Source organism: Rhodofomes roseus (assembly GCF_022264815.1).
Source record: "Rhodofomes roseus strain CIRM-BRFM 1785 chromosome Unknown C8Q71scaffold_13, whole genome shotgun sequence".
Classification (NCBI taxonomy): Eukaryota; Fungi; Basidiomycota; class Agaricomycetes; order Polyporales; family Fomitopsidaceae; genus Rhodofomes; species Rhodofomes roseus.
The window spans coordinates 124,760-148,713 of NW_025952969.1; the positions used below are offsets into that span (position 1 = coordinate 124,760).

At 55.4% G+C, this 23,954-nt stretch overlaps 7 protein-coding genes across 7 annotated transcripts; 5 read left to right on the top strand and 2 right to left on the bottom strand.

Annotated features, from left to right (window-relative positions):
• Positions 1–1,580: 1,580 nt before the first annotated feature.
• On the top strand, positions 1,581–5,882 carry C8Q71DRAFT_106368 (uncharacterized protein). The gene is made up of 9 exons (XM_047916285.1): positions 1,581–1,831; positions 1,889–2,005; positions 2,061–2,126; positions 2,185–2,579; positions 2,643–2,697; positions 2,749–3,030; positions 3,087–3,296; positions 3,346–3,531; positions 3,584–5,882. The coding sequence occupies exons 1-9, from the start codon at positions 1,787–1,789 to the stop codon at positions 5,741–5,743; spliced, it is 3,516 nt and encodes a 1,171-aa protein (XP_047777579.1). The 5' UTR covers positions 1,581–1,786; the 3' UTR covers positions 5,744–5,882.
• Positions 5,883–6,020: 138 nt separating this feature from the next.
• C8Q71DRAFT_710393 (uncharacterized protein) lies at positions 6,021–8,983 on the bottom strand (the record flags this gene model as incomplete). The annotated part of the gene is made up of 3 exons (XM_047920738.1): positions 6,021–6,345; positions 6,685–8,553; positions 8,613–8,983. The coding sequence occupies 3 exons, from the start codon at positions 8,981–8,983 to the stop codon at positions 6,021–6,023; spliced, it is 2,565 nt and encodes an 854-aa protein (XP_047777580.1).
• A 1,459-nt stretch (positions 8,984–10,442) lies between these two features.
• Positions 10,443–11,581, top strand: C8Q71DRAFT_106386 (ribosome recycling factor domain-containing protein). Its single transcript, XM_047916286.1, has 4 exons — positions 10,443–10,943; positions 11,012–11,109; positions 11,168–11,306; positions 11,362–11,581. Exons 1-4 carry the CDS (start codon positions 10,500–10,502, stop codon positions 11,440–11,442), a joined length of 762 nt encoding a protein of 253 aa, XP_047777581.1. The 5' UTR covers positions 10,443–10,499; the 3' UTR covers positions 11,443–11,581.
• A 239-nt stretch (positions 11,582–11,820) lies between these two features.
• Positions 11,821–13,715, top strand: C8Q71DRAFT_106415 (uncharacterized protein). The gene is made up of 5 exons (XM_047916287.1): positions 11,821–12,070; positions 12,137–12,504; positions 12,563–13,226; positions 13,286–13,488; positions 13,545–13,715. The coding sequence occupies exons 1-5, from the start codon at positions 11,915–11,917 to the stop codon at positions 13,615–13,617; spliced, it is 1,464 nt and encodes a 487-aa protein (XP_047777582.1). The 5' UTR covers positions 11,821–11,914; the 3' UTR covers positions 13,618–13,715.
• Positions 13,716–14,417: 702 nt separating this feature from the next.
• C8Q71DRAFT_764366 (mitochondrial carrier) lies at positions 14,418–15,776 on the top strand. Its single transcript, XM_047924061.1, has 4 exons — positions 14,418–14,648; positions 14,701–14,856; positions 14,904–15,079; positions 15,132–15,776. The coding sequence occupies exons 1-4, from the start codon at positions 14,565–14,567 to the stop codon at positions 15,757–15,759; spliced, it is 1,044 nt and encodes a 347-aa protein (XP_047777583.1). The 5' UTR covers positions 14,418–14,564; the 3' UTR covers positions 15,760–15,776.
• Positions 15,777–18,440: 2,664 nt separating this feature from the next.
• Positions 18,441–21,599, bottom strand: C8Q71DRAFT_764375 (uncharacterized protein). Its single transcript, XM_047924062.1, has 7 exons — positions 21,381–21,599; positions 20,948–21,318; positions 19,945–20,883; positions 19,686–19,877; positions 19,433–19,622; positions 19,033–19,367; positions 18,441–18,966 (listed from the first exon to the last, which is right to left on the bottom strand). Exons 1-7 carry the CDS (start codon positions 21,534–21,536, stop codon positions 18,504–18,506), a joined length of 2,646 nt encoding a protein of 881 aa, XP_047777584.1. The 5' UTR covers positions 21,537–21,599; the 3' UTR covers positions 18,441–18,503.
• A 459-nt stretch (positions 21,600–22,058) lies between these two features.
• Positions 22,059–22,589, top strand: C8Q71DRAFT_106520 (uncharacterized protein). The gene is made up of 3 exons (XM_047916288.1): positions 22,059–22,270; positions 22,332–22,485; positions 22,560–22,589. Exons 1-2 carry the CDS (start codon positions 22,172–22,174, stop codon positions 22,446–22,448), a joined length of 216 nt encoding a protein of 71 aa, XP_047777585.1. The 5' UTR covers positions 22,059–22,171; the 3' UTR covers positions 22,449–22,485; positions 22,560–22,589.
• The last annotated feature ends 1,365 nt before the right edge of the window (positions 22,590–23,954 follow it).

A 23,954-nucleotide genomic window follows, 5' to 3' on the forward strand; every position in this document is an offset into this window, starting at 1 on the left:
GACGCCAATTGTCCGAAGAGGCATCCTCGCAGTTGGGGCCCTGAACCATCGAGAGAGGAATCAGGCGACGAGGAGACGGAGGATGAAACCGAGAGACCTGCTGCTGAGGCCTCGAGACCTATCGCGGACGTTTCGCGTACAGCGGACGTGGCGGGAGTGTTAACTGCTGTGCCCACGATCCCTACGAACACCCTGACTCGTTCGTCATCCACGATGCAACCACAGAAGCGCGACAAAGTGGCGAATGCTGCCCGCAGTAATGGAGGTGGCAAGCATCTAGGCAAGGATCCAGACGATAGCCAAGTCAGTCCCAATTCCCATGCCTTATGCAAGATTACGCTGACGCAGTCCTCTCACTTCCCTTCTACAGCTAGACCAACGAGAGATATGCCGGAACTACTCAAAAAACCGCTGCAAGGATCCCCGTTGCCCTCGACGACATGTCGAGCCGTTGCGCAGGTCTAAGACGCGCGAAGGGGATGTGCAGAGCGAGCAACAGCGACAGCAGCTTGCTGTCGGTGCTGTTGACTCTGTAGCAGCTGGCCCTCCGCCGTCGGTGACGCAGACGCGTGGCGCTGCTGCTGCTGAGGCCAACAGAGGTATTTCCCGTACTTCTCGAGCGCCTGAAACTTCATTGTCGCCTTTACGCCCCTCTACATTGCAAAAGGCGCCTTTGCATCCACTCCCTTCGGCTCCTGTGCCGTCATCGTTATCCCCGGTAGCTGTGTCCCAATCGCCAGCATCGCGAAAGGCAGCAGAAGAATCGAAAGGCATCGGCGATCCTCCCTCGACAGTGCGTGTTTCGTGATGGTAGATTTCGTAGCGTTGACGGATCTTTGCAGAACGGAGACGTGTGCCGGTTCTTCTTGGCTGGCAACTGTATAGTTGCTAGATGTAGGCATTCGCATGAACAACGGAAACCGGCCCCGCTGGCTCCTTCTCCCATCGCAGTAGCACCAATGCCGTTTATGGTCAGTGCTTCAACAGTAAGTCGGCCCCTACTAGTTCGCTGGTATCACGCTCAATCATTTTCAGGAACTGGACCATCAATCTCCTCTCAACCATTTCCCATTCTCTGATGAAGCAGAAATTTCTATGGAAGCTTCTCCCCTAATACACAACATCAACGGTCTCCCGCCGAAGCCTGTGGGTTTATCTGTCAAGCCCGGTGCAGATATATCAGCTCAAGGCGAGCATCCTGCGCCACAGGACGGCCGCCCTACGCGCAAATGGGTCCCCGACCCTAGACCATCTAGAGTATGTTTGTTTAGATAGCCTCAGAAATCGATGACTGACGTTTGCCCCAGAGGTCGGATGTCATGTGTCTGCACTATCGCAGAGGCACCTGCAGTTACGGAGACGACTGCTATTTTACCCACACACTAGCGATTGACAAGAGACGCGCACGGGTACGCCGTCTTGGACCTGTATCTCGGGTTGAGTGGCTGATGGTCTTCGGCAGAAAAAAGACGAAGTGTGTAGGTTGTTTGTGTTCGGAGTTTGTGATTGGGGCGAGAACTGCCAGCGCATGCACATATCGGCGGACAGCCCGACTCTGGTGCTTCCAGTGCAGCGACCGGGGCCTACACAGCCGGCGAACTCGGAGGCACCAGCGGCAGGAACAGTTCCCACTTCGGAGGCACCGGACGCGAGCGGGTCTGAGGCGGTTGCTAGTCGGGTCAGTGTATAAGGAAAATGCGTGGATGCAGGCCGCTGATTGTATCTCTGACAGGGATCATCGGTACTAGATAGTCAGCATCTCGGGATTGAACAGACGCGCATAAACATGGTGCGTAGTCGATTGAACGCGATTGACAACAGACCGGCTCGGGTATGTCACCACCTTGCGTCAACTCTGGGGATACGGAGACTCACCGTGGTTAATCAGCGGTATCCCATCATATGCCTCGACAACCTCCGCGGGAGGTGCAGAAATGAGGAACATTGCCCACGGACACATGTTCTCTCAGGGCCTAACTCGTCTTCAATGACTTCCCCCCTGGAGGTAAGCAATGCATTGTCTAGTTTGTAGTCAAACTGACGCACTCCTGATTGCTCAGAAGTCGCATGGTCTGCCGCCGCCACCATCTGAGCGGGTGGGTTTGGCATGCAACGCGAAATCTGAGGTCAGTGTCACACTGCCGACAGATGAGTATCAGATGGCTAATAGGCCTTGATCCTCAGCCGCCTGCCCCTACTCCCAGCACGCGAGATGTCTGCATGAACTGGCTGTTCCGGGACACGTGTTTGAACGGAGCGAGTTGCATGTATGAGCATCCACCAAAATCCGGATCAATGAGACCGGGGCCAGCTGTAGATGTCTCTTCGGGGACTGTCACACCAATGCCCACAGGGGGCTCAAACATCCGTGGATACATACCGGCAGAGAGTAGACAGCCTGAGTCGCTGAATCTTGGTGGTGCAGCGGATGTGGTCACTCTATCCCGCACTCCCGAGCGTACGGTGCCTTCAACGAATCTGCACCCGGATACGACTGATCGTGAACGACGGCCTCAAGGCACGACGGCCGGAGATCTCCTGCTTGATCTCAGAAGAAATGCCAAAGGGTCAACTCATACGTCAGTGGATAGTACTTATCTTTGCTCACGACGAAGCTGACCTTCTCCGTGACATCTCATCAGGTCGCATTCGTCTGCTTCGGAAAAGCCAGGCCCGAGTCAAATCCGCCTTCAACAGGTATATCTACCGCCACGTATATGTACGGATCGGCTCACTGTTGCCTTACAGGGCGAGATTCCAGCATCGACGTCGACGTCGACGCCTTACGAGACAGCAGCGAGGGATGCATTTAGCGCGCTGAGTCACAGGGCCGGCGGCTCCTCTTCGTACTACGAGGTCTACGGCTTGACGTTCGCAAATTTGCGTGCCAGTAATGTTGGCCCTCGCCTACGGCAGCAAAGACCCGAGTCTCAGGGAGACCATGGTGGGGGAGTGCCTGCACACACATCTCGTGTCAACGTTCCAATCGAGCATGCTGAAACCTCGTCCGATACATCATATTATTCCGCGGTAGGTGTTCTTTTTGCATCGTGTTTCTCGAAATCTCTGATCATCTTCATGTACAGGAATATGGCTCCGACCCCTCCGTCGATGCAGCCCAGTCATCAAACACGTCCTTTGATCTGTCGCAGACTCCCGCTGAGCCGTCACAGCCTGTATGCTGGGACTTCCTACATGGGGAATGTACAAGGCATGTCTGCCGCTTTCGGCATGAAGAATTCGATCCAAGGAAGGAGACCTTGAGCACGGAACGTCGGCGGCAAGTCTCGGGGGTCGTATGTGAGGTTGTCTGCGTCAGTGAATTGCACTAAACCAGTTCTCCAGCGTCGATCCGATACATACCCCTCGCGAGGCGATCATACTGCAAAGAACTCTTCGACTCGTATTCCCGGCTCGACCTCAAGCGCAGGACATCATGACACCTCGCACGATTTGCCCAAGTCTGATCAGCCCGGCCGTGCTGAGCCTTTCGCGGCACCTGCATTGCCTCCTGGGCTGGGCTTGGAAACTGTGCGTGTCCCCATCAAACACCTGCTTTCCGTACACTTACGCGCTTCGACAGAGACGTCCTAACCCAGGCCTCACCGCCCAGCGAAAGGAGCCGCCCGCGAATATCACGTTGTCTGTCCTTGATTCGACACGAGTGACATACGGACCAGGTTTCGTTGTCCAGAGTGTCGTCACGGGCTTCGAGACGCGGCAGGTGGTTTTGAAGGATCTCCCTGTTGATGTCACTCCTGCGGATGTCACGGCTGTTCTGAAGGCACACGGAGAGGTCGCCTCTGTGTATCTCCCTGATCCAGGGAAAAGAGGCGTTGCTACGGCCAGGGTCACGTTCGCTTCATCCGAACAAGCTGTGACTGCTGTGTCCGCTCTCGATGGGACCGAGGTCTTCGGCACGACCATCAGCGCGCGTATGTGGTCAGGACAATCCTCCCTGCTTGGAAAGGCCAGGCTTGCCGACGGAGACGTTCTCTTCGAGTTCCCTTGTGCCCACAAGACAGGGTATATCGGATATCCAAGTCGCGCACTCGCGGAGAAAGCCATTGCCCATGCCAACAACACAGAGGTCAAGGGTAATTGGGTCACCGCTGAGATGCATGAAGGGATTCCGATGGTCGGCGCCTTCACTGTCCGCCTTCGGGGCCTCCCCGCCAGCACTCAGGTCAAGGACCTCGGGCGCTACGGCAAATCAGAAGGTGTCATGCTGGAGCGTCCCAACTACGACTCGTCGAAGGTCGCGATACACCGCTTGCGCGTGATCCTGGACAATTTCGGGTCGATGTTTTCATTCAACGTGCTGCCACCGCCGTACAAGCGAGGCACGATCCGTGCGTATGGTCAGTTCGAGACGCCAGCAGCCGCGGAAACGGTATGTGCAGCTCTGCACAACCGACGACAACCATTCTGTGGCCATGGAACACTCTTCGCTACCCACATCAGCACGCTCGTCTACGAGCTTCCACCCGCAGTCTTCGACGCTCTGTCGTCCGACATACGTCTCCTCAATGCGTTCATCTGGAACACCTTCGAGCCAGGCAGTAGCATATCTATCGTCGACAAGCGTGCGACTGTGGGTCCTCGTTGCCCTGTCCGCGTGAAGCTTGCAGCACAACGCATGCCAGCGCTTACCAGGATGAAGAGTCATTTCGATCGTCTGCTACGCGGAGAGAGGGTCGAGCAGGACGGCGAGATCATGTGGGACAGCTTCTTTGCTCGACGCCCAGGTATATTCTTCCTAGAGGAGCTGCAAAGGCGGCATACGGGCGTTCTCATCAATCGAGACATTGGGCGGCATATATTAACGCTTTTCGGCCCAGAGCCAAAACGCGCGGCTGTTCGCTCGGCCATCGTGTCTAGGGTGGACGAGTTGAGGCGACAGAACTGCCACGTCATCCCCCTGCCTGGTCGACTCGTCGGTCTCTTCTGGGGAGCAGATCTCGCGGCTCTGCGACGACAATTTGGAGAAGAAAATGTTTCTCTGGATCCCGTAGCACGTGCCTTGAAAGTGCGAGGGGACGATGTAGCCCACGAGGCAGCACTTCTGGCCGTCAAACAAGCTCGCGAGCGACATGTCAGCGAGAGGCAGCAGCCTCAGGTCGAGTGCCCGGTATGCTTCAACGAGGTGACCAACCCCGTGAAGCTGGGGTGCGGCCACACATGGTGCAAGACCTGTCTCCAGAGCTACTTACGCGCATCGGTCGACAACACCGCTTTCCCACTCCTGTGTCTCGGGGACGAGGCCCGCTGCTCTTCACAGGTACCAATCCATATTGCCCAGGAGGTCCTCTCGACGAACGACTTCATGAGCGTCGTCGAAGCGTCATTCCGCGCCTACGTCCACTCACGGCCGTCGGAGTACCAATATTGTCCTACCCCGGACTGCTCACAGGTTTATCGCCGAACTTCCAGCAACAACACTCTGCAGTGCCCGTCGTGTTTGGTGCGGATCTGTCCGAAGTGCAACTCTGAGGCCCACGAACGCTCGCCTTGCCAGTACAACGAAGCGAGCGATCGTCTGCTCTTCGATGACTGGAAGGGCAGTCATGATGTCAAGGATTGCCCGAGCTGCAAGGCACCGATCGAACGAGAGGCGGGCTGCAACCACATGATGTGCATACGGTGCAAGACGCACATATGTTGGGCGTGTCTGGCTACGTTCGATACCTCAGGCGAAGTCTACGAACACATGCGCTTGATCCACGGAGGAATAGGACTGTAGCCACCGGAAGGAGCGTGTCGCATTCCCGCGTTGCAGTGGTTCAGTTATTGTGGTATTTATGCGTGTGCCCTTGCGTTGGGAACTGTTGTTGTACACACTACTCGTGATATCCCCCATTGTAATGTACAGACGGGTCTGAATGCGATGTTTATGCGAGGGATAGTCTGATAATGAACAATACATGCTTCGGATGATACAAGATAGTGAGCGGACGCCATACAAATAATTAGTACAGATCGAGTCCTTAAACCCCCAAAAGATCGTAAACTTGAAAGACTCAGACGGTGACATATTGCACGAACTGCGGCAACCCGTGAGCCCACGTACACCGAGCGAGCCGAAGGGAGACACACACCTCTTTATACGGCCGTTTCGGCGGCTCCCCATGGAGCGGCAGGGACTCGGGTAGCTCTGGCACGTTCGGATCGTACTTCACCTTCTGACCATGGTGATCCATGAACCCGTCCACCGGCAAAGGATAGTTCGCCAATTCTGGGGGATTCGCCGAGTTGCGCGGTGCGTACACCATGCACCACCGGTTCTGGTCGTACACAAGGTGGTCGCCGCGTTTGTTCCAGAAGCCCTTCCGTACCGTGCGGGTGCTAGGCGAGTGTCCAGGGGGCTGAGGGGTCGGCGCAGAAGAGTAGGCAGGCGCGGCAGACGCGGAAGTGTAGGCAGAAGAAGAATGGCTATGGCTATGAGTATGCCCACTGGAGGAATAAGAGGACGTTGGCTGTTTCTGAGAGGCATAGGCGGACGAGGACCGAGGAGGAGAAGAGTAGACGTGAGCGAGCTGCGTACCAGATGCACGATTCGAAGCCGGCTGTGCGCTGGAAGGATATGCAGACGAGGACTGAGGGGGAGAAGAGTAGACCGGAGCGGGTTGTGTGGCGGACGAGCGAGTCGAGGCCGGCTGTGTGCTGGAAGGGTATGTAGACGACGTGCGCCCGCTGGAAGGATAGGTCGAGGTCGAGGACGGCTGAGAGTTTGACTGGTACGTAGTAGCTGCCGGTTGTGTAGCAGAGGCAGAGGAGTACGCTGAGGCCGAGGACAGTGCTGGGTAATTCGAGGGCATCGGAGGCCGGGGCAGCGGATTCTGGGTCGCGCGGGAACTTCGTGAGGGCGACGGCCCGCGCGAGCGAGAATGTTCGCGCGAAACGGACTGTGAACGAGAGTGCGAGTGCGATGGCTGAGTGGGCGACCTTGGTCGTGCCGTCGGCGATCTCGTCGTCGTCGCCGCAGCATTAGGCGAGCGCGTCGGCTGACTGGGCGGCGAGCGCGACGACGTATACGACGCCGACATCTGCGCATGCGCATGCGCGGACTGACGTTCGTCCAGAACGGGGTACGTCACACTCCTCGATATCCGTTGGGGGCCACTCTCCGGCGATGCATGGGACGACCTTGGTGGCGAGCGCGCATTCGCATACGGCGTCGCCTCCGGGTCGCTATACCGCGCCCTGTCCACTGGTTTCGGCGTGCGCGGCTGGGATAGCGCGCGCTCCTCCGGGATCGACTCGAACGTGGTCGACGCAGAGAGCGAAGGGTACGTCGAGCTCCGGCCGAGCTCGCGGCCGCCGCTGGGGCTCGCCCCGCCGATGTTGCGCGGCACGGAAACCAGCGGGCTCAGCAGACCCTCCGGCTCCTCCGAGAAGGAGGCGAGGTATGGCAGCGGTGCGGCCGCGGAAGGTGGGGAGCCTGATGAGGGCGTGGGTGCCGAGGACCGGCGCTTAGACAGGCTGTTCGAACGGCTGGGGGCGTTAGATGTAGTTGTAGACGCGGAGGCGGGTGCGTAGATGGGGCCGTGCTGCTGATTGTTCGGCGATACCGGTGCACGGGAAGATAAACGAGCGGGGTCTTCCTGCGTAGAGCGCCGAGAAGTGGGGGTGGACGCGTAATGCGCGTCGTCACCACTGAGGCGGCGGGAAGGGGTGTTAGCTGCAGACGGTGCGCTTGGCTCACCACTTGACCGACGGGTATGTGCCGAGGTTGTATGCGACTCGTCCGTGGTCGACCGACGAGTGGGGACGGGTGTTGAGGTCGCGGAATAATGTCCCGGCGTGCGGACAATGCTTGGACTAAACGTCGGATGCAGTTCTCTCCTTGAGCTGAAGGCTTCTGTGGCAGATGGTCCACCGGCCGGTCTACCAGAACTGGCGGCGGTGGCAGCGGCCGCTGCCGCAGATGCTGATGAGGTTGGTGGCTTCGGGGACGACCGTGGCTCCACTGGCCTTGTATCTGGAGGGCGTGGCGAGACATCATGACTCCGCTGACGCTGATGCTGTTGGGAATAGGAAGAGTATGACGAGTATCCGTTGGGCATGTTCGGTGGCGGCGGAGGGACAACATTGGGCTCTGCAGCTGGCCCCTCCGTCCGACTTCGACTGGGATCCCGCGGAGAGCGTGCAGTGGTGGAATCGTATCGCTGTCGGGGCTCCGGCCTGTCCTGCGCACGAGTCTGTCCAGGGATCGTATCGCGCGCTGAAGTCGAGCTTCCGTACGTGGCACTATACCGATCCTGAGGATACCGCGATGGTGCGTCCGCTGTAGACGTACTTCGTTCGTGGCGCGACCGCGACGGCTCCCGAGTGGGCGGGCGGTCGTCCTGCATACGCGACGTATCCCGACCCTGTCGTCCATCCACCCCCTCCCTTCCCTCCCTTCCTTCCCTCCCATCCCTCCCATCGCGCCCATTGGGCAGGTCAGTCGTATCCTGGTGCTCAGGAGACTCACAGAGTTCCGTCGGGACCCACACCCAGGGCGTGTGCACAACCCCATTCTCACGCGTCTTCTTCTTGGGCGTCGTATCCCTGCGAGGAAGAGACGTGATGACGGTTTCTGCGGGCACGATCGTGCGGGGCGCACGCACCTAATGTCCATATTCTCGAGCCCCAGCGGATTGTCCAACAGCTTCGTGCTCCAGTAGTCGCGATCGCCCGGATTTGGCTGGCGCTTGTACGGGTTGAAGTTGTTCGCCGCGACATACGCGCTCGCCGCCTGCGAGCCCCAGCTAGGATGCGGCGCCCACGCGGGCACGCCAGGTTGCGCGCCGGGGACGGGGCCGCGGAACATGGGGTTGAACTGCCACCGCCCCGAGGTCCACGCCTGCGGGTTCACGCCGGCAGGGATGGGTGGGGGCCCAGAATACCCGGCGGGCGCGGTGGGGGGCCATGAGCCGACCCAGCCTGTGGGCGCGGTCCACACCTGGAACTGCTGCTGCTGAGGATTTGCCCAGGACATGGCTCCGCCAGAGACGGTCGTGCGCTAGCAGGATCGCGCGGTGCGGGAGATCGGCGTGTGCTAGATTGGGGGCGGGCCGTCTAGGGTTCTGTAAGGATACTGGCATAGATATATAGTCTTCCGATGGCTGGCGGTGGATGGCTCTTGGTCACTTACAGTGTCCGCCACGGCATGAGAATGGAACCCACCCCACTACGATCAGTCGCGGACAGACGCACAATGGCTTGAATGAGGCGATTGTTGTCTTGCTGTGTGCGCACACACGGTATTGTAAGGGTAGACAAGCTTGCGGAGGCTGCGCGATCTGCGCCGGCACAATAGCGAAGAGCGGTGCCCGATGCAGAGGCCGCGGGGCGAGTGACGAAAGGCCTCGACTGGTGGCTTGATATAGCACGCGGGGACACCCCAGTTCCTCGACACGCCCTCAGGTGGCTGCAGCACGGGGAAGGTAGATAGCGTTGAGTGACCCCGGCCAGGTCCGATCCACAGAATTAAATCGCGCTTCGCTGCACTGATCGGGGTCAAGATACGCGGCGCGTGTCATCGTGGCATCACACTTACCGCGAACACGTCTTGCTGTAGTCAAGGTTGAGACCGCAGGCACGAGAGGACTCCGGGAGGACAGTGCGCAAGATGCTTCCAAGGAGGCCCAAGCCAATGCAGTGCCCTGCCGGGCTGCACATCCCCGCCTGCGGTACGTTGTTGATGCTTGTTTGTGCGAGGTGGCGCCGGTACAGTACTATCATAATTGCAAGTTAGCTTCGAAGCACGGATAGAGGCGTTCGACATTACAAGGAGGTCCCGAGACGCGTGCCTGGGGTGCGGATGTTGTCGACCCGCTCATCCAGCACCGGATGGTGGTAGTTCAAGGGAAAGAGGCAGGCCCCTCGTTCCTCGGTGTAGCCCGTCTTATATAGCCGCACCTGGACAGCTGGCATGGAATAGCACGAATTCGAGATGTGAAGAGGCGGGTGGCATGAGGTGTGCTAACGATCCACGGCTCTCTGACGCATTAGGAATGTGGACTACCCGATCAGGCAGGTTTTCAATGCTCAGCAGTCCCACCGTCACTTCTATTATCCGTCAGTGCAGCGCACCATACTACGTATATATGCAGCTATGTACATTTATATTGTTCTTTTGGATCTACAGCATCGAAGACTGAGGCCCGGGATTTTGTTATAGGACATATTACTGCAACGTGGTCTTTAGGTCGGTTGGATCAGCACCAGATCCGTAAAGGGCCCATCAGCTTTCAGTGACAGTAGAGCCCTCAGATATTACAGTATAGGCAACGAGTCCGCCCTTGCTACTGAGGGAGGTGACTGAGCCGCTTGGGCGTCGGGCGACGCGTGTGTACAGTCTGAGTAGAGAGTGGATACGCGTCGCCACAGACGCGTCTGTCACGTGCTACGCGTAGCTCAAAAGGATGCCGGGTGTAGTCGGCCCAAAACTCTACGCAGGCTGCTAATACATTGCGCTTCTGGCCATTACTGGCGGTCACCTCTCCGCACCCATGTCTCTACCGCGAATATGCTCCGCATCTTCACGCCTTCGCCTCATCGCACCCGCCCGGCGGCCAGCAATAGCCATCTCAGCCCAACGTCGGTGTTACGCCTCCAAGCGGAAGGCAGAAAAGGAAGTGAAAGACGGCAAGGGCAAGCACACGCACGTCGTCTTAACCGACACCCTCGTCCCCGGCTCGCAACAGAAGCTCGCGGGCGAGGAATACCACAGGACCGAGGAGAAGATGAAGGGGCTCGTCGAGAGGTTCCGGAAGGACGTGGCGGGCATGGAGATGCGCGCGAGCGGGCGGGTCACGCCGGAGGTGCTCACCCCCGTGCGCGTCACCGTGCCGGGGCACAAGGGCGGCGATGGGCTTGCGCACCGGCTCGAGGAGCTCGCGACCGTCGGCGTGCGCGAGGGCACGACGCTCCTCGTCACCGTCTTCGACGAACATGTGAGTGTAGCGGAGGCGTATGCGTGGTGGCCGGCCTGCGGGAAGCTCATCTGTGGTGCATCTAGTAGACGTTGAAATTTGTGGAGACGGCAATATTGGACGCGAAGATCCAGGGCGTGATGCCCCAGAGACTCGATACGAGGACACTCAAGATCCCCATGCCCAAGTGAGTGGCGCGGCGTTCTCGTGCCCTTCGTCCGACGTTGACGATCGGGACTTGACAGGGCAACCGTGGAGGCGCGCAATAACATGGTCACCGCGGCCCAGCGACAAGCGGAGGAGGTGCGCCAGCTGGTGCGGAAGCAGCATACTGCGAGCATCAAGAAGGGGAACTACAAAAAGCACGCGCCCGAGTTGGATGAGGTCCGTTGTGCTCCACAACCTTTGGTTCCCAGCGCATGTTTGACACACCTTATAGTTCCAATCGCTCACAAACCAGTACCTCGCGGAGATCGACAAAACCGTGTCGGACATCAAGAAGAGCGCCGGTGGTAAGTGATAGGACTCCGTCTTGTAAAGACTGGCCTTCTCTGGGTTATTTGGTCGCGCACGAACACATAGCTATACCTCATCACTACATTAATATCGAATCTCCCTTCCTTTGCCTTGTATACACAGGCAATCTTGAGAACCGAGTGGATAGCGCAGGAGGTGCGTCCTCCGCATGGTATGAAAGTCCTCCATGTGCTTCGCTATGTCTGTCCAGTGACACCCACGATACATAGACCGTTCTATGCATATCCCCTGGCATCGTCCCATTGTATGCTGGTAGCGGTGCGTGCAGCCGTACTCGGCGCTTACTGCACTTACGTATACGATTCGACCGACAGCGTGCAAACCTTGCGGTCTTTGACGTGAGTACTGCAAATCAGAACTCACCTCAGTCTGCGCTTTCGCCTCCTCTTTGACTCAGTCACTTACCGTCGTCTCTTCAGCTAGACATTACTAGCTAGTAGCCTGTGACCATCAGGATGACGCTTGAAAATTGGACTCTTACCTCTCTCGACGAGTTTAGTTCCCTCGATGATGCAGTGCAGGAGCTCTGTCGACCTCACGTCAATTATCTGGAGCAATTGAAGGCATACTATCGGCAAACGACGTTGGAGATTCCTCACGTCTGGATCTTCGTATGTGCAACTTTGACTATATTGAAGTGTGACCCATCGCCGTCGAGTGCTAATCCGCATTGATAGGGGGAAGAATCAGTCACATACAGAACTTGCATATGGACGGAAACCAATTGGTTCAACGCAGAGCTCCTTCGGACGCAACTTCGCTGTGTTCAAGAAGATCTCGCCTTCCTAACTGACGAGCAGATCATTGGACGTCTGTTGAGTCCTGATCCTGCAAAGCCAGTCAATTTCTGTCGGTCAACCGAACGCCACTATCAGGATTTTTACGGCCACTCGGTGACTGATAACGAGGATACAACGGTATGCAAGACGCACATGACGCTTTGCCAAGTGGCGCAAGTACTTCAATATGATGGGAACTCGGAGCTCCTAGCCGAGCATGCCATTGCTATAATGTTCGATGGCATCCCAGGTGCCTACGTCCGAAGGTATGATCCTGTCTCGTTCCCCAACGCATGTTTACCCTGACAATGACAATGACATCAGGCAGAATCTCGGTGTCATGGGTCTCCGACAAGGAGACTTGGAGGATCCAGTTGGTCCCATTGACTGCGCCGTGCTCTCCGTTCCCGTAGAACCATCAACGCCGAGGTCCTTGGAACAGCTATCCGGTTTGCCTATCAGCGCTGTCAACCCTGCACTTCTGTTATGCGCGAAGGGCCCGGCACGATGGCTCAAGTCGGCGGAGCCTCAGTCGGGCGCGCCAAACGAGGAGCTCACAGCGACCCTGGTCCGTATTGCTCGTTTGGCCGAAACTAGTCTCGCGTCACTAGTGGCTCTCGGGACCCCCGCGGCTTCCTCTACCAGGGACGATGCCCACTCAGAAGCAGGCGGCACAATGGCACCCACCGCGGGAACTCGCACTTCGGAAGCTGTGGAACTGGGGGACTGTCCTCTCATGACAATGGCTCTCGTCTACGACTCGGAACGTGTCCTTCTAGTGGCTCATATTCCGTATGCTGCCCAAGATGTGGCCGACGGACGCAAGTACTTATCTTTGGTTTTCGACACCCTTCCGTTTGCTAGCCGATGCTCCGACAGGAGCATCCGTCAGTTCATTCGACAGCGCTATCAAGTTGCACTTGCGCTGCTATCTGTGCAGCAGCACGTTCTCCGCATGGCCGCGTATATGGAGCGTTGCAGTTGGCCGGTATGTGCCGAGAGCAAACGGTCGTAGATGACCTATACGAGAGGCTGACGAATATGCAGATGCATGTCGGCACATTGACTCCGACCGAACCATCAGTCGTTGCAGAGTTGGCGACATCGCATGGCTTCATACCAGAAGCGGTTGCCAATCCTGAGGCAGTTTGCGCACAGAGCACAGAAGTCGTACAGGCCTGGTCGCAGGAAACACGGTCGCCGGAAGACATCCGGGGTGCACCTCAGCAATCTCAGGTTGCCATTGAGAGGCACGCACTACAATCCCTTATTACAGACTCTCCGTTCTGACTCATAACGTCATTAGCTCGGATGGTTTGAGAGAACAGCCAACAGGCCCATTTGCGGTGATCAACGCAGACGTCGAAGGCAATCAGTAAATACCGATCAATCACACTCTGTGGCTGAGCGATGGACTATCCATGGACTTAGGAACGCCGACCAAGATCCCAGAAAGTATATGCAAGCTAATATACCCTCAAGAAGCACAGTACGTCACTGAACAATGGTGATCCTGCAGTACGTGCGAGTTACTCATGTTCTGAACAACCTAGCCTGAGGACTCTCATTGGCGACATGACTGCTGATGTGCAGTGGGAGTACAAGCACCGTTTGGAAGACCGCCCGCAAGATCAGGATAGCTGGTACACCCTTAGTCAATACTACAAGCCATTGACAAGGAAGTACATGAACACGCAGTTCTGGCGAGGAGATGTGGCTCCGATACCTGTTTCCCCCAACTACTCAGCGGAGGTATGGTTCTTCGTGAACGCTCAGTTCATGAAAACGCCTGAATTCCTCAGATACTGGCCAATGTGGTTATACGAGCGAGTGGATGTTTTTCAAGTATTCTCATATATCACACAGCATATCGAAACATGTATGCTAGGGCCACGGTACTCTATCGGTCGGACGAGAAATGTATAGCAATGTCATTGGTTTCTTAGCTACATGTTCCCGGAGTATATACTCGATCTAAAGGGCGTCGCGATGACTAGGCTCTACTGTAAGACTAACGACCGCCCTCCTTACCTCATAAAGGTCGTCCTAGTGGGCTGCCTACGGGAGACTACTGTAAGACTGAAGCCGACGACTGCTGCACTGCATGCCATCGACTCCGAGCGCTTTTCCCGACTTCTGCTACTCAGCGCTAAATAGGTATATGAGGCGACTCGACTCGGATGACGACTGTGACCGTCCTTCTCCCCCATCAGGCTCTTTCTCCTCTCTCTCCCGCTGCACGACTTCCTCTATACCTTAGAGTATTTGTACACATGCGCTGAAGTTTCTTTTGCTCATACCCGACGCTGGCCAAGCTTGCGGAGTAATGGATGCCCCAGAACCGTCTACGGTATCAGCAGACGCTGACCCGATGAGCATACGTGCTCTCAAGGATATATCCTTCGGTTCTGTACGTGGACTTCATCACTATTAAGGATCGCGGCAGTAATAGTTGCTAACAGATTGCTGGAATGACATCTAAAGTATTCGAACACCCCTTCGACCTCACGAAGGTCCGACTACAATCGCAAGTCCTAGACGCAACCGCACGCTTCAACGGGCCAATCGACTGTCTAGCACAGACATGGAAGAGGGAGGGGTTACGAGGCCTATACAGGGTGAGCACGCTTCTTTCTCAAGAAAGCCGTGTATGAACTGTTGGCAGGGCTTGCCAGCACCCATAGTTGGGGCGATGGCGGAAAACGCGTCGCTTTTTTGGACGTACACCGAACTTCAAAACGCCATCCGCTGGTATGAGAGGCAGCCGACGACGCATCAATTATCACTCGGACAGCTCGCCCTTGCTGGCTCGGGTGCGGGTTGCATAACGAGTTTCGTACTGTGAGTCTCTTCCTGCATCATCGCTGGACGGTCCAACAATTGTTTCGCACAGTACTCCCATAGAGCTAGTGAAGTGCAAGATGCAAGTACAAATGCTTATGGTCCCAAGCGTATTACCAGTTCAGGCTGCGGCAGCGCTATCCTCCATCGCGCCCGCTGCCGCTCTCCCCGCAGATGTTTCTGGCTCGTCTCTTCACAAGCTTCCTGGCCCCATCTCCGTCCTCAAGTCAATTATACGCACCTCTGGATTCCGCGGGCTGTGGCTCGGCCAAACCGCGACGTTCATCCGGGAAACCGGCGGGGGTGCAGCTTGGTTTACGTCCAAAGAGGCCGTCGCGACGCTCCTGCTCAAGCGGCGCAACGTTCCGTCCCACGACAAGAAGGAGCTGCGTCCATGGGAGTCCGCTGTGTCTGGCGCCGCGGCGGGCATCGCTTACAACGTTGCGCTCTTCCCGGCGGATACTGTGAAGAGCGCCATGCAAACGGAGGCGGAGCTACGACCGAGGGCAGCTGGGGAGCCGGGCCCTACATTCCTGGGTACCTTCAGGGCGATGCACCAGGCGCAGGGCATCAGAGGGTTGTACGCTGGCTGCGGTATTACTGTGGCGCGGGCGATACCTAGCAGTGCCCTCATCTTCTTGATCTATGATGGTCTGAGCAAACGATACGGGTCGCAATGACATACATTTCACCATGACAACAGTGAGACGACTTTTAGCGGTCGTAGCGTCCAAGGCATTATGGTGCGGGCCACCTAGACAGCGCTACTGTTGCACCGCGGTCAGATTGGCCGGGTGACATGCTATGTCGGGACGTGCGGCGATGCAGTTTTACGGTGTGAGAAGCACTCGCGGGCGAGATCTCCACACTCCCGCGATGGGTCATCGAAAGCGATGAGTACTCGAACGACTGCGCGAGGCGCATACTCATGGACGTCATGCCCATCGTGGAAACAGAGGACGTGCTCTACGAGGCATGTCCCCGCGAACAACGTGCGGTGCGCGGCATCGTCGCGAAGCCGGCGACGGATCGCATGGATGAGGATTTGGTAGTGGAGGAGAGGTCACCAAACAGTAGGCGGCTCACGCCCTGCACACCGTCCATGTTTACGTCGAGCGGAGAAAAGCCGGGTGGAGACCGAGGTGCTGGGGACGCTTGAAGTCATATAATACGGACCATGCCCCGACTGACCATCGATGCGTTCCCACTTTCAGTTGCGTGAGCTCGGCTTCGTGCATGGCCATTCGTGAACGTAGCTTAAGGCATTTCGACTTCTTCTGCGCGATGGATGGCAAGAGATGTGTATGTCTGCGCTTAAGGTTCACATAGACTTTTGAGATCGACGCACTTCTCCGTGAGAGTAACTTAGACGAAGCGATAGAGGTACTTTTCGTCAACGCTACGGTTATGCGAACCGAGTCGACCGTTTCCCGGCATTCTTTTTCATCGAGCAACGTGTCTATATATTGAGCGATGATCTCGGACGCAAGTACAGCGAAGTTTCAGTGACTTACTGTCACACCATTACCAGACCCACAACACCATACGGTGTTTGGGTTCGTGACATAGTTGTTCTGGTTGTTGCCATCTGCTTGCGTTTGACCCAGCGACGCAGACATGCTTAGCCGTTGAGCTTTGATCGATAGCTTTCAAGTGTTACTTCAGGCTCGACATGACGGAGAAGGCGAGATGAGCATCGGTCCGCGACGTCGTCTCGAGTGAGGACCCCACAGGCATTCGAAGCACAAGGCGTAGCGCCCTTCGTGTGGTGCAGAGGATGTATGGTTGGGTAGAGTTGATTCGTGCTGTTGTGAGCGAACATGTCGTGGCTATTACTGATCTATCCCCTTGAGTCATCATTCGTAGCAGGGCGTGAATGAATGTTCCTATCATTGGATCATGTTACGCAGACGACTCACTGTGTTTAGTCTTGAGGGATCTAGCGCTCCTAGACGTCAGGCGGCGAGTCTATGACTCCATGTCACATCCTTCCCTGCCCAAAGATGATGGTAAGTTAAGACGCACCCTCAGCATATGATGGCACAGATCGCGCTGTGAGAATAACCTTTCCCGTAACCGGTACATACGCCAGCGCAGGTGTTTGCCTTCGGGTTGTTCAAGTTCGAAACGTGCGACCAACGGTCTTGCGTGCCCAAGACGACTTGACAAGAAGCCAGCATCATACATACAGAAGGGCGTATCGCTTCCCTGCTGATCAATCATCGTGTGAGCTAAATATTGTCGTAGCAGAAACTCCCGGGTAGACGAAACATCGAGTCGCTGCATGTTTTAAGTTGACTTATGCCGCAAAAGGCTCACGGCTGACGCGCTAACGAAGAACAGTAGGCCACACGCGAGACGTGAAGTGGTTTTAAATTATCATCAGGTCTAGATCTCGGGATGTGACACGAGCGAGAGACGACGCAAGCCAGACACTAGTAGTAGATTTGACCGGCGATATACCGTGTTCCGTCACCACATAGTATTCGGGTCTAATACCCGCAACAAGCAACAGCGCACACTTGGTGAAGACAGCAACTGCCGCAGCCTCGATCCATGATAGAGTCCATCTTAGTGCTTCTGCTTCACCGAATGCGAATAAATCAGAGGGCGCGCCAGCGTGTCGCGTGTCATTCTCTACCACACTGATCCCGTCATTGAACGTTTACGTGAGGGGAGGCTTCATTGATACGTGAGGCTTGAGGCCTTGGGGACGTACCGTATAGTAGTAGATAGCAAGAGCGTACGTGACTACGCCTAGTCATTGTTCGTCGCTCGTCACCATGAAAGACCGATGTCGTGGGGCTCGTCTGTGAGTGCCTTGGCGAGTGCCTCAGTGCTCGGGCTTCAACCTGTTCTGTGTGATCACAACCAGTCAATGCTATCAGACTTCAAAGCACTCCGAAAAGTGCCGCACATACCGCTAACTATGCCATAAATGTTCCATCATGATGAGGTACCGTGCTGTAAGAGGTTCAAGTTCATGAGTCCTTCCCACAGCTCTTTTGGTCTATGCTTGTAGAGCATTTTAACCGTTGAAACGTCGAAGCTTGAAGCTTTGAAGCTTGAAGCTTGAAGCGTTGAGTCGGAAGACGGTATACACCAAGGAGACGAAAGCTAAGCGCTCGCGCGCGCCGCTCGACTTGCTGGACCGATTGATTTGGGACCATAGCTTCAACTTGGAACTTGAAGAGAAGAGAGTTCGTCTCCCTGCATCTTCTCATCTCTCAAATGAACGATTATCATTCATGAACAATCTTTATGCATGCGCTGAGAACCTCACACTACGTCCGGCGACAGCTGCGGCCTCAGGCTTGCGAGTCGGCTGTATCCAGCGCCGCCGCGACGTGCATCCGAACATCTTCGGTCGTGCTTATTGACGAGTACAGGCTACATACGAACAAATACATCTTGCATTACGTTCCTACTTTGCATCGATCTTGAGCTGGTTCCGCAACAAACGCACATGTCGCTCGATGAACAGTAGCGCCTGGTAGATAGAGAGCCACTCCTTCATTCCCAACGGGTGTCTGCAATGCGAAATCTCCATGACTCCGGCGTTGATGAATGACCACCGGTACCGCGAAGTAGAATGTATCCACTCAATTGCTGGGAAGTTGATATCGACTTTGAATGAGTTGCTCGTGTAGAGCACGCTCAAGACAAAAAACTTCTGGTTGACTTGAACGGAACATTCCTGTTCTGTAAGGTCACGGTCAAGGCTCCAGCCTTGGTTCTTGTAATGCTTAACAAGAAGAAAGGTCATCGTTCGACGCAATGCACGAGTTATGCACTTGCGAGCAGCCATCACGGAGGCATAACTGCCATCAGAGTCGCCATGGTGAAACACCACTAGAGGCAGGCAGCCGCAATGGGACACCGTGGCACTTGAAATCCGAGAATGACAAGGCCCTATCAGCTGCTAGCATGCTGCGAGAAAAAAAATTGCGAACCCTTTAACCGGCCGTGAAATTGCAGACCAATACGGGCCATGCGGGCTGAACATTCTCCGAACTGCGTCTCCGATGAGCCTTTCGGAAGCCAATTCCCGAGCAAGTTGCTGAGATGGAGTGAAGAGGTAGGTCAAACTGAGCAGACTGCCTATCTGATCTTCAGTCGTGTTAACTCGAATGAGTAGTCGTGGCACGTATTCCGGATACTGCGACTTGGAATGTCCTAGCCAAGTATGCCCGATGACACAGCCGTTGAGGAACAGCAGGATCGTCTTGACACGCTCTGTCAGGAGTTGCACCGCGTTCTTTATGTTATCCTGCACGCCGGTATCACTCTGATTGTGGGCACATGTAAGACAATTCACGTTCTCGACATCTTGCCAGAGAGCCATGGACATACCTCTTTTCGGTATCGAGGCAGGACGGGTATTGTGGTGACAGAGCTCATTGGATGACTCGACTCTAGATGTCCAGTCGCCGCATCCCAGAAATATTTAGATAGTGTAGAAGTGTTCTCCGTTGGACGCCACCCGAAGCCACGGAAGTCCCATTCAATCTCGGGGATGCTGGTAGTAAGTTTGAATTGGCTCCTAGTACGCGAGCCCTTAGTACTTCAGCACAAATCCAACATATGCCAGTGTATTGTGACATACCGGATTTCAAGCTCAACATCATCCGTAAGCTTACAGAGATGACAATTGTCGGGAGCATGAGGTCCATGCCACTCGGAGGCACTACTACAGCGGGACCTCGCGTGGCTGACTTGTGGCCTGATTGAAGAGTGCGAATGGCCGCGAACACCCTCTTGGGACGTGGGCGTGTCATTCGCGAGCATAGGTTGCGAGCTGACACCCGATGACATGCAGTTGGTTAACGTAGTGTTTTGGGATGCTACGGTATGAGCCACGTTACCTCAGTTGGTCCACTTCTCCTAGGCTTGCGGGCTCTGGATGTTCTGTGTGACATCCTTGAAGCCAGGTTTCTACGTCTCGATGTGTCAGCTGTCGGGCTGGTTCTTGGATATCAATTGATCCGATCGGCATAATCGTCTCAAAATATTTTTGCCACGATCCTGCGCTTTCTTGAGCTTGTTGGGGGTTTCCACGCGAAGATTCAGTACGTATTTCGAGTCCAACCGACCTATCTTCCAACCATTGTCGCAGGATCTCCACATGCGACGATAGAACATCCTCGGGCCATTGGACGCGTTCCAATAATGTCACGAGGCGGACGACATGTTGTTGCAGCGAGAGGAGCGCAAGGGCGACCCGATAGCGTCCGCGAATAAACTCTGGGACATCGCCAATGCATCGGCAAGGGAAAGGCAGGGTGTCCACGACTAAAGACAAGTATGACTGATTATTGTCGTCAGTGACACAAGGGATGTGCGCCACGATGTGGATCTGTTCCGAGTCATAGATGAGGCCCATCGTCATAGCACAGGCCGGTAACAGCACCGACGCCGTTGAGCCAGTGTTCGAGTCGTGCGATGGTGGTAGTAGAGCGTCCTGAGGGCTCGGAAAGTGGGAAAATGATCGGATAACAGAATCCAGACTCATCTCCGTTGTCAATGCGAGATTGCGAAGCGTCCGTGATAAGTCTTGTTCCGTGGGGGTTGGCTCGGTCAGATCATTGTTGCTCGGCCCGGGCCATCGGGTGGGACCTTTCATGGTAAGCATAAGTGCCGGATTCATAGCACTGATTGGTGTGTATGCAAGTCGCTCCATAGACTTCGAGTTTGCAGGCCCCGTCGGGTAGTACATCAGCGCACAGTCGACAAGCTCAGGTAGAGTCGGAGTCGATGAAACCCCTGAGTCCGCATGCCAAAGATCTAGGAAAGACAAGTTTTCTCTGGAAAGCGGTCTGAGAATTTGCAACTGGTGATGACATGGTACATGCAGTGCTAAGACATTACCTGCGCACATAGGTTGAAGTAATGCCGTCAAGACTTGTGGCGATGGCATGTTCCGCTAGGACCTCTGAGTCCTGATATTGCAGTATTTGCGCGACCTGTTGTAGCGACATATGTGTTGGATGCCGCGGGCGGTCGCTGTTGTATGCAGTCCCCCAGTCAGGACGATCGTGGGTTATGTGGCGCTCAACCGGCATCGAGAAGTGTAGAGGATGATGATTCAAGTTATTGACCACCCCTGCGCGATCGGTAAGTTCTTCGTCACTCAAGGGGTGGAGGTCCGCTTCAATGCAGCGTAGATGTAGGCGGACTATGTCTCTGCTGAGATCCCCAAACCACGTTTGTTTGTAGTGCTTGTCAGAACTTCCCTCGTCCTGGCATGAAAATGCAGGGGTTGGTCAGAAGCTCCTATCAAGTTCTAGGGGCATCGACTCACTGAAATCCAGGAAGCTGGAACTTCAAATCTTTGGTGCCATGAAGACTTGAGGTCGTAGAGATAGGTGATATGATGTTGAACGGACTGGATCTGCAGGTCCGACTCGCCGGAGCCTATTGACGAGATGGAGGCAAAAGTCCATTTTGAGGCCGTCATGATGGATGAAGTTGTGACTTTGTAGAAGGCAAATGTACACGCGATGCGTTTTCAAGCTTTCCGTACAGAGCGATGGTGTTAAATCGTGACTGCAACTTGAAGTGCATATATATTACACACTCTCCAGGGCATTCATGGACGATCCCCACGGAATCGGGTTTTTTCATAGTGACGAGCGGCGAACGATGGCTAGACATAGTCACGTCTTGCTATCTATTAGCAAGTAGAGTACGTCCTCAAGCCTCACGTATCAATGAACTCTCTGCCTCCCCTCGCGCAGACGTATGACTGATAGGATCAGTGTGGTAACAGGTGAAGCGCGACACGCTGTTAGGCTCCTCGATACCTTTGTATCACCTAAAGCAGAAGGGCTAGGATAGACCCATCGCACACTTGGGTCGAATATTCACATCAAGCGACGCGAAGACTTGGTGAAGACAACGACTGCGGCAGCCTCGACTCACGATGACGGAAGGTTAGGCGCTCGCGCCGCATTTGGCGGCGGCTCGATTGCTGGACGGACTCGGACCGTGACTTGGAACTTCCGTCTTCCTTCATCTCGTCCTTATCCCTCGACTGAACGGCTTCCTCTGAACTACTTGCATGCATGCACTGAGAACCTCAAACTACGTTATATGCGTTGGCAAAACTTGCACAAGCAACCGGACGCTTCAGAACCGCTTGCGGCTGACCCCATGAGCATACGGGCTCTCAAGGATATCTCCTTTGGTTCTGTGAGTAACTGCTACCTCTGCTTGAGCTCATAGAGCTCATGAAACCTGACACATTGCTGAGATGGTCTCTCAGCTATATCGCCAGCCCTCAAATTGCACGAAGGTCCGAACATATTCGCAAATCCTAGACGCATCCGCACGATGGAATGCGCCAACAGACCGTCTGATGCCAGTGTAGACATGGAAGAAGGAAGGGTATACGGGGACTCCTCAGGGTGAGCACGACTTTCTTTTGAGGGTACGCCATGGATGAATATTGAATTGTTGCGGGGCTTGCCGGCGCCCATAGTTGGAACAATGGAGGAGAACGTGTCACTTTTCTGGTTGTACACCGTGAATCATCCGAAGCAAAGACGTTCGGAGAAAGCTAAGAAGACACAGTTTGTCAGACATGGGAAAGAGAATGCAGAACGATGTGAAAGGAGAAGCTTGGAAGCAGGTCAGTAGTAGGCGGGACATGCGCTCATGCTAGGAAGCTGAATGAGACAATCGTAGGAGCCGGCCACCTTCAACACGGGGAACTAAGTCCGCACCAAACGATGCCTTGATGGGCGTACACGCAGACTGGTCGGCAGCCTGACAGCGCCTCGCTGGTTTCTTCGAAGGCAAGCGCAAGTAGAGGCAGCAAAGAAAAACGAATGGAGATAGCATTGCGCCCTTTTAGCAGCATCTGGGTGTGACATAACAGTGAGTCTGCGCATAAAAACGAAGTCGGTCGAAACTGACTTGCTCATCGGGAGAACAGAGTGCCTTGTGTGTAGTCCAATAAGGAGAGACACCGCGGCGCTAGCCTACCGTATGATGAGGAGCCGCTCAGAAGGCCTGTGCATAGGAAGGGTGAGTAAGGATACGAACACATCTCGGATTTTCCCATGAATCTTCGTTATGCCATCAACGCGTCTGAACAACCTCCGGAGGTTGCAGACATGCCCCTCACGACACTGAAGCTTGAAGAGGACCCGGACAGCAACTGGCGCGAAGATGTGTGTCCCGAGCCGGTGATGTAGCTGGCAGACCGCGTTGTTATTGCTTTGCAGGAAGGCGACTTCCTCTCGGCGTCCCGATGTCCTTCAAGCTCAAGCTTGGAATGCAGCAATACTTATAGCTCTCATACAACGGAGACGTGATGCAGTAAGCGGACGATGCCATTGCTTGTCCCACATGGCGATTATTGCTCCTCAGCGTGCTGCGTCGTCTGAGGGCTATCCGAAGCTTGTGATTGTCCAGCGTCGGTTGGCGATACTTGACGTCGGCTGCCATCCACGGCATGTGAAATCGCGTCAGTCTACTCATGTTTTCGCCTGAAACAATTCGCTCATTGACGGTATAAATCCATCGTCCCAGAGCGAGTTGAAAGTTATCCATCCGCAACAGCCCGAATGCACTCCCCGGCGTTGACTTCCCTCCATTGCTTGTGGCCTCTGCGCATCGCTGCTTCCCTGTAAGCGACTTTCGGCGTCTACTTCCGTGGATCTACACCGCTGTGTCCGCCCTGCTCACTCGTTGCTTATGCGTATCAACACATGACCTGCTCCGTGACAGGCCACCTTCTGAGTTCTCATTTCGCCCACTCATCCGCTGCACACGCGCACGGAATTGCACCCCCGAAGGTAGTCTTGTGGACAACTTCCGATCGATCTACGAGCGCACTCAGTGCTAACTGCCAATTGTGTCCTAGGTCTTG

Excerpts from the sequence above, each read along its gene's own strand:
- C8Q71DRAFT_106368 (XM_047916285.1), top strand. The coding sequence starts at position 1,787 with ATGGTGCGTAGTCGATTGAACGCGATTGACAACAGACCGGCTCGG. Across the intron at positions 1,832-1,888 it reads TTGACAACAGACCGGCTCGG|CGGTATCCCATCATATGCCT; the intron begins GTATGTCACCAC and ends GTGGTTAATCAG. Across the intron at positions 3,532-3,583 it reads CTGGGCTGGGCTTGGAAACT|AGACGTCCTAACCCAGGCCT; the intron begins GTGCGTGTCCCC and ends GCGCTTCGACAG.
- C8Q71DRAFT_106386 (XM_047916286.1), top strand. The coding sequence starts at position 10,500 with ATGTCTCTACCGCGAATATGCTCCGCATCTTCACGCCTTCGCCTCATC. Across the intron at positions 11,110-11,167 it reads CTCAAGATCCCCATGCCCAA|GGCAACCGTGGAGGCGCGCA; the intron begins GTGAGTGGCGCG and ends GGGACTTGACAG. Across the intron at positions 11,307-11,361 it reads ACGCGCCCGAGTTGGATGAG|TTCCAATCGCTCACAAACCA; the intron begins GTCCGTTGTGCT and ends CACACCTTATAG.
- C8Q71DRAFT_106415 (XM_047916287.1), top strand. The coding sequence starts at position 11,915 with ATGACGCTTGAAAATTGGACTCTTACCTCTCTCGACGAGTTTAGTTCC. Across the intron at positions 12,071-12,136 it reads TTCCTCACGTCTGGATCTTC|GGGGAAGAATCAGTCACATA; the intron begins GTATGTGCAACT and ends CCGCATTGATAG. Across the intron at positions 13,227-13,285 it reads TGGAGCGTTGCAGTTGGCCG|ATGCATGTCGGCACATTGAC; the intron begins GTATGTGCCGAG and ends ACGAATATGCAG.
- C8Q71DRAFT_764366 (XM_047924061.1), top strand. The coding sequence starts at position 14,565 with ATGGATGCCCCAGAACCGTCTACGGTATCAGCAGACGCTGACCCGATG. Across the intron at positions 14,649-14,700 it reads AGGATATATCCTTCGGTTCT|ATTGCTGGAATGACATCTAA; the intron begins GTACGTGGACTT and ends AGTTGCTAACAG. Across the intron at positions 14,857-14,903 it reads GGTTACGAGGCCTATACAGG|GGCTTGCCAGCACCCATAGT; the intron begins GTGAGCACGCTT and ends AACTGTTGGCAG.
- C8Q71DRAFT_764375 (XM_047924062.1), bottom strand. The coding sequence starts at position 21,536 with ATGACGGCCTCAAAATGGACTTTTGCCTCCATCTCGTCAATAGGCTCC. Across the intron at positions 19,878-19,944 it reads GGAGAAGTGGACCAACTGAG|CTCGCAACCTATGCTCGCGA; the intron begins GTAACGTGGCTC and ends ATCGGGTGTCAG. Across the intron at positions 18,967-19,032 it reads ATTTCACGGCCGGTTAAAGG|TGCCACGGTGTCCCATTGCG; the intron begins GTTCGCAATTTT and ends TCGGATTTCAAG.
- C8Q71DRAFT_106520 (XM_047916288.1), top strand. The coding sequence starts at position 22,172 with ATGCGTTGGCAAAACTTGCACAAGCAACCGGACGCTTCAGAACCGCTT. Across the intron at positions 22,271-22,331 it reads AGGATATCTCCTTTGGTTCT|ATGGTCTCTCAGCTATATCG; the intron begins GTGAGTAACTGC and ends CACATTGCTGAG.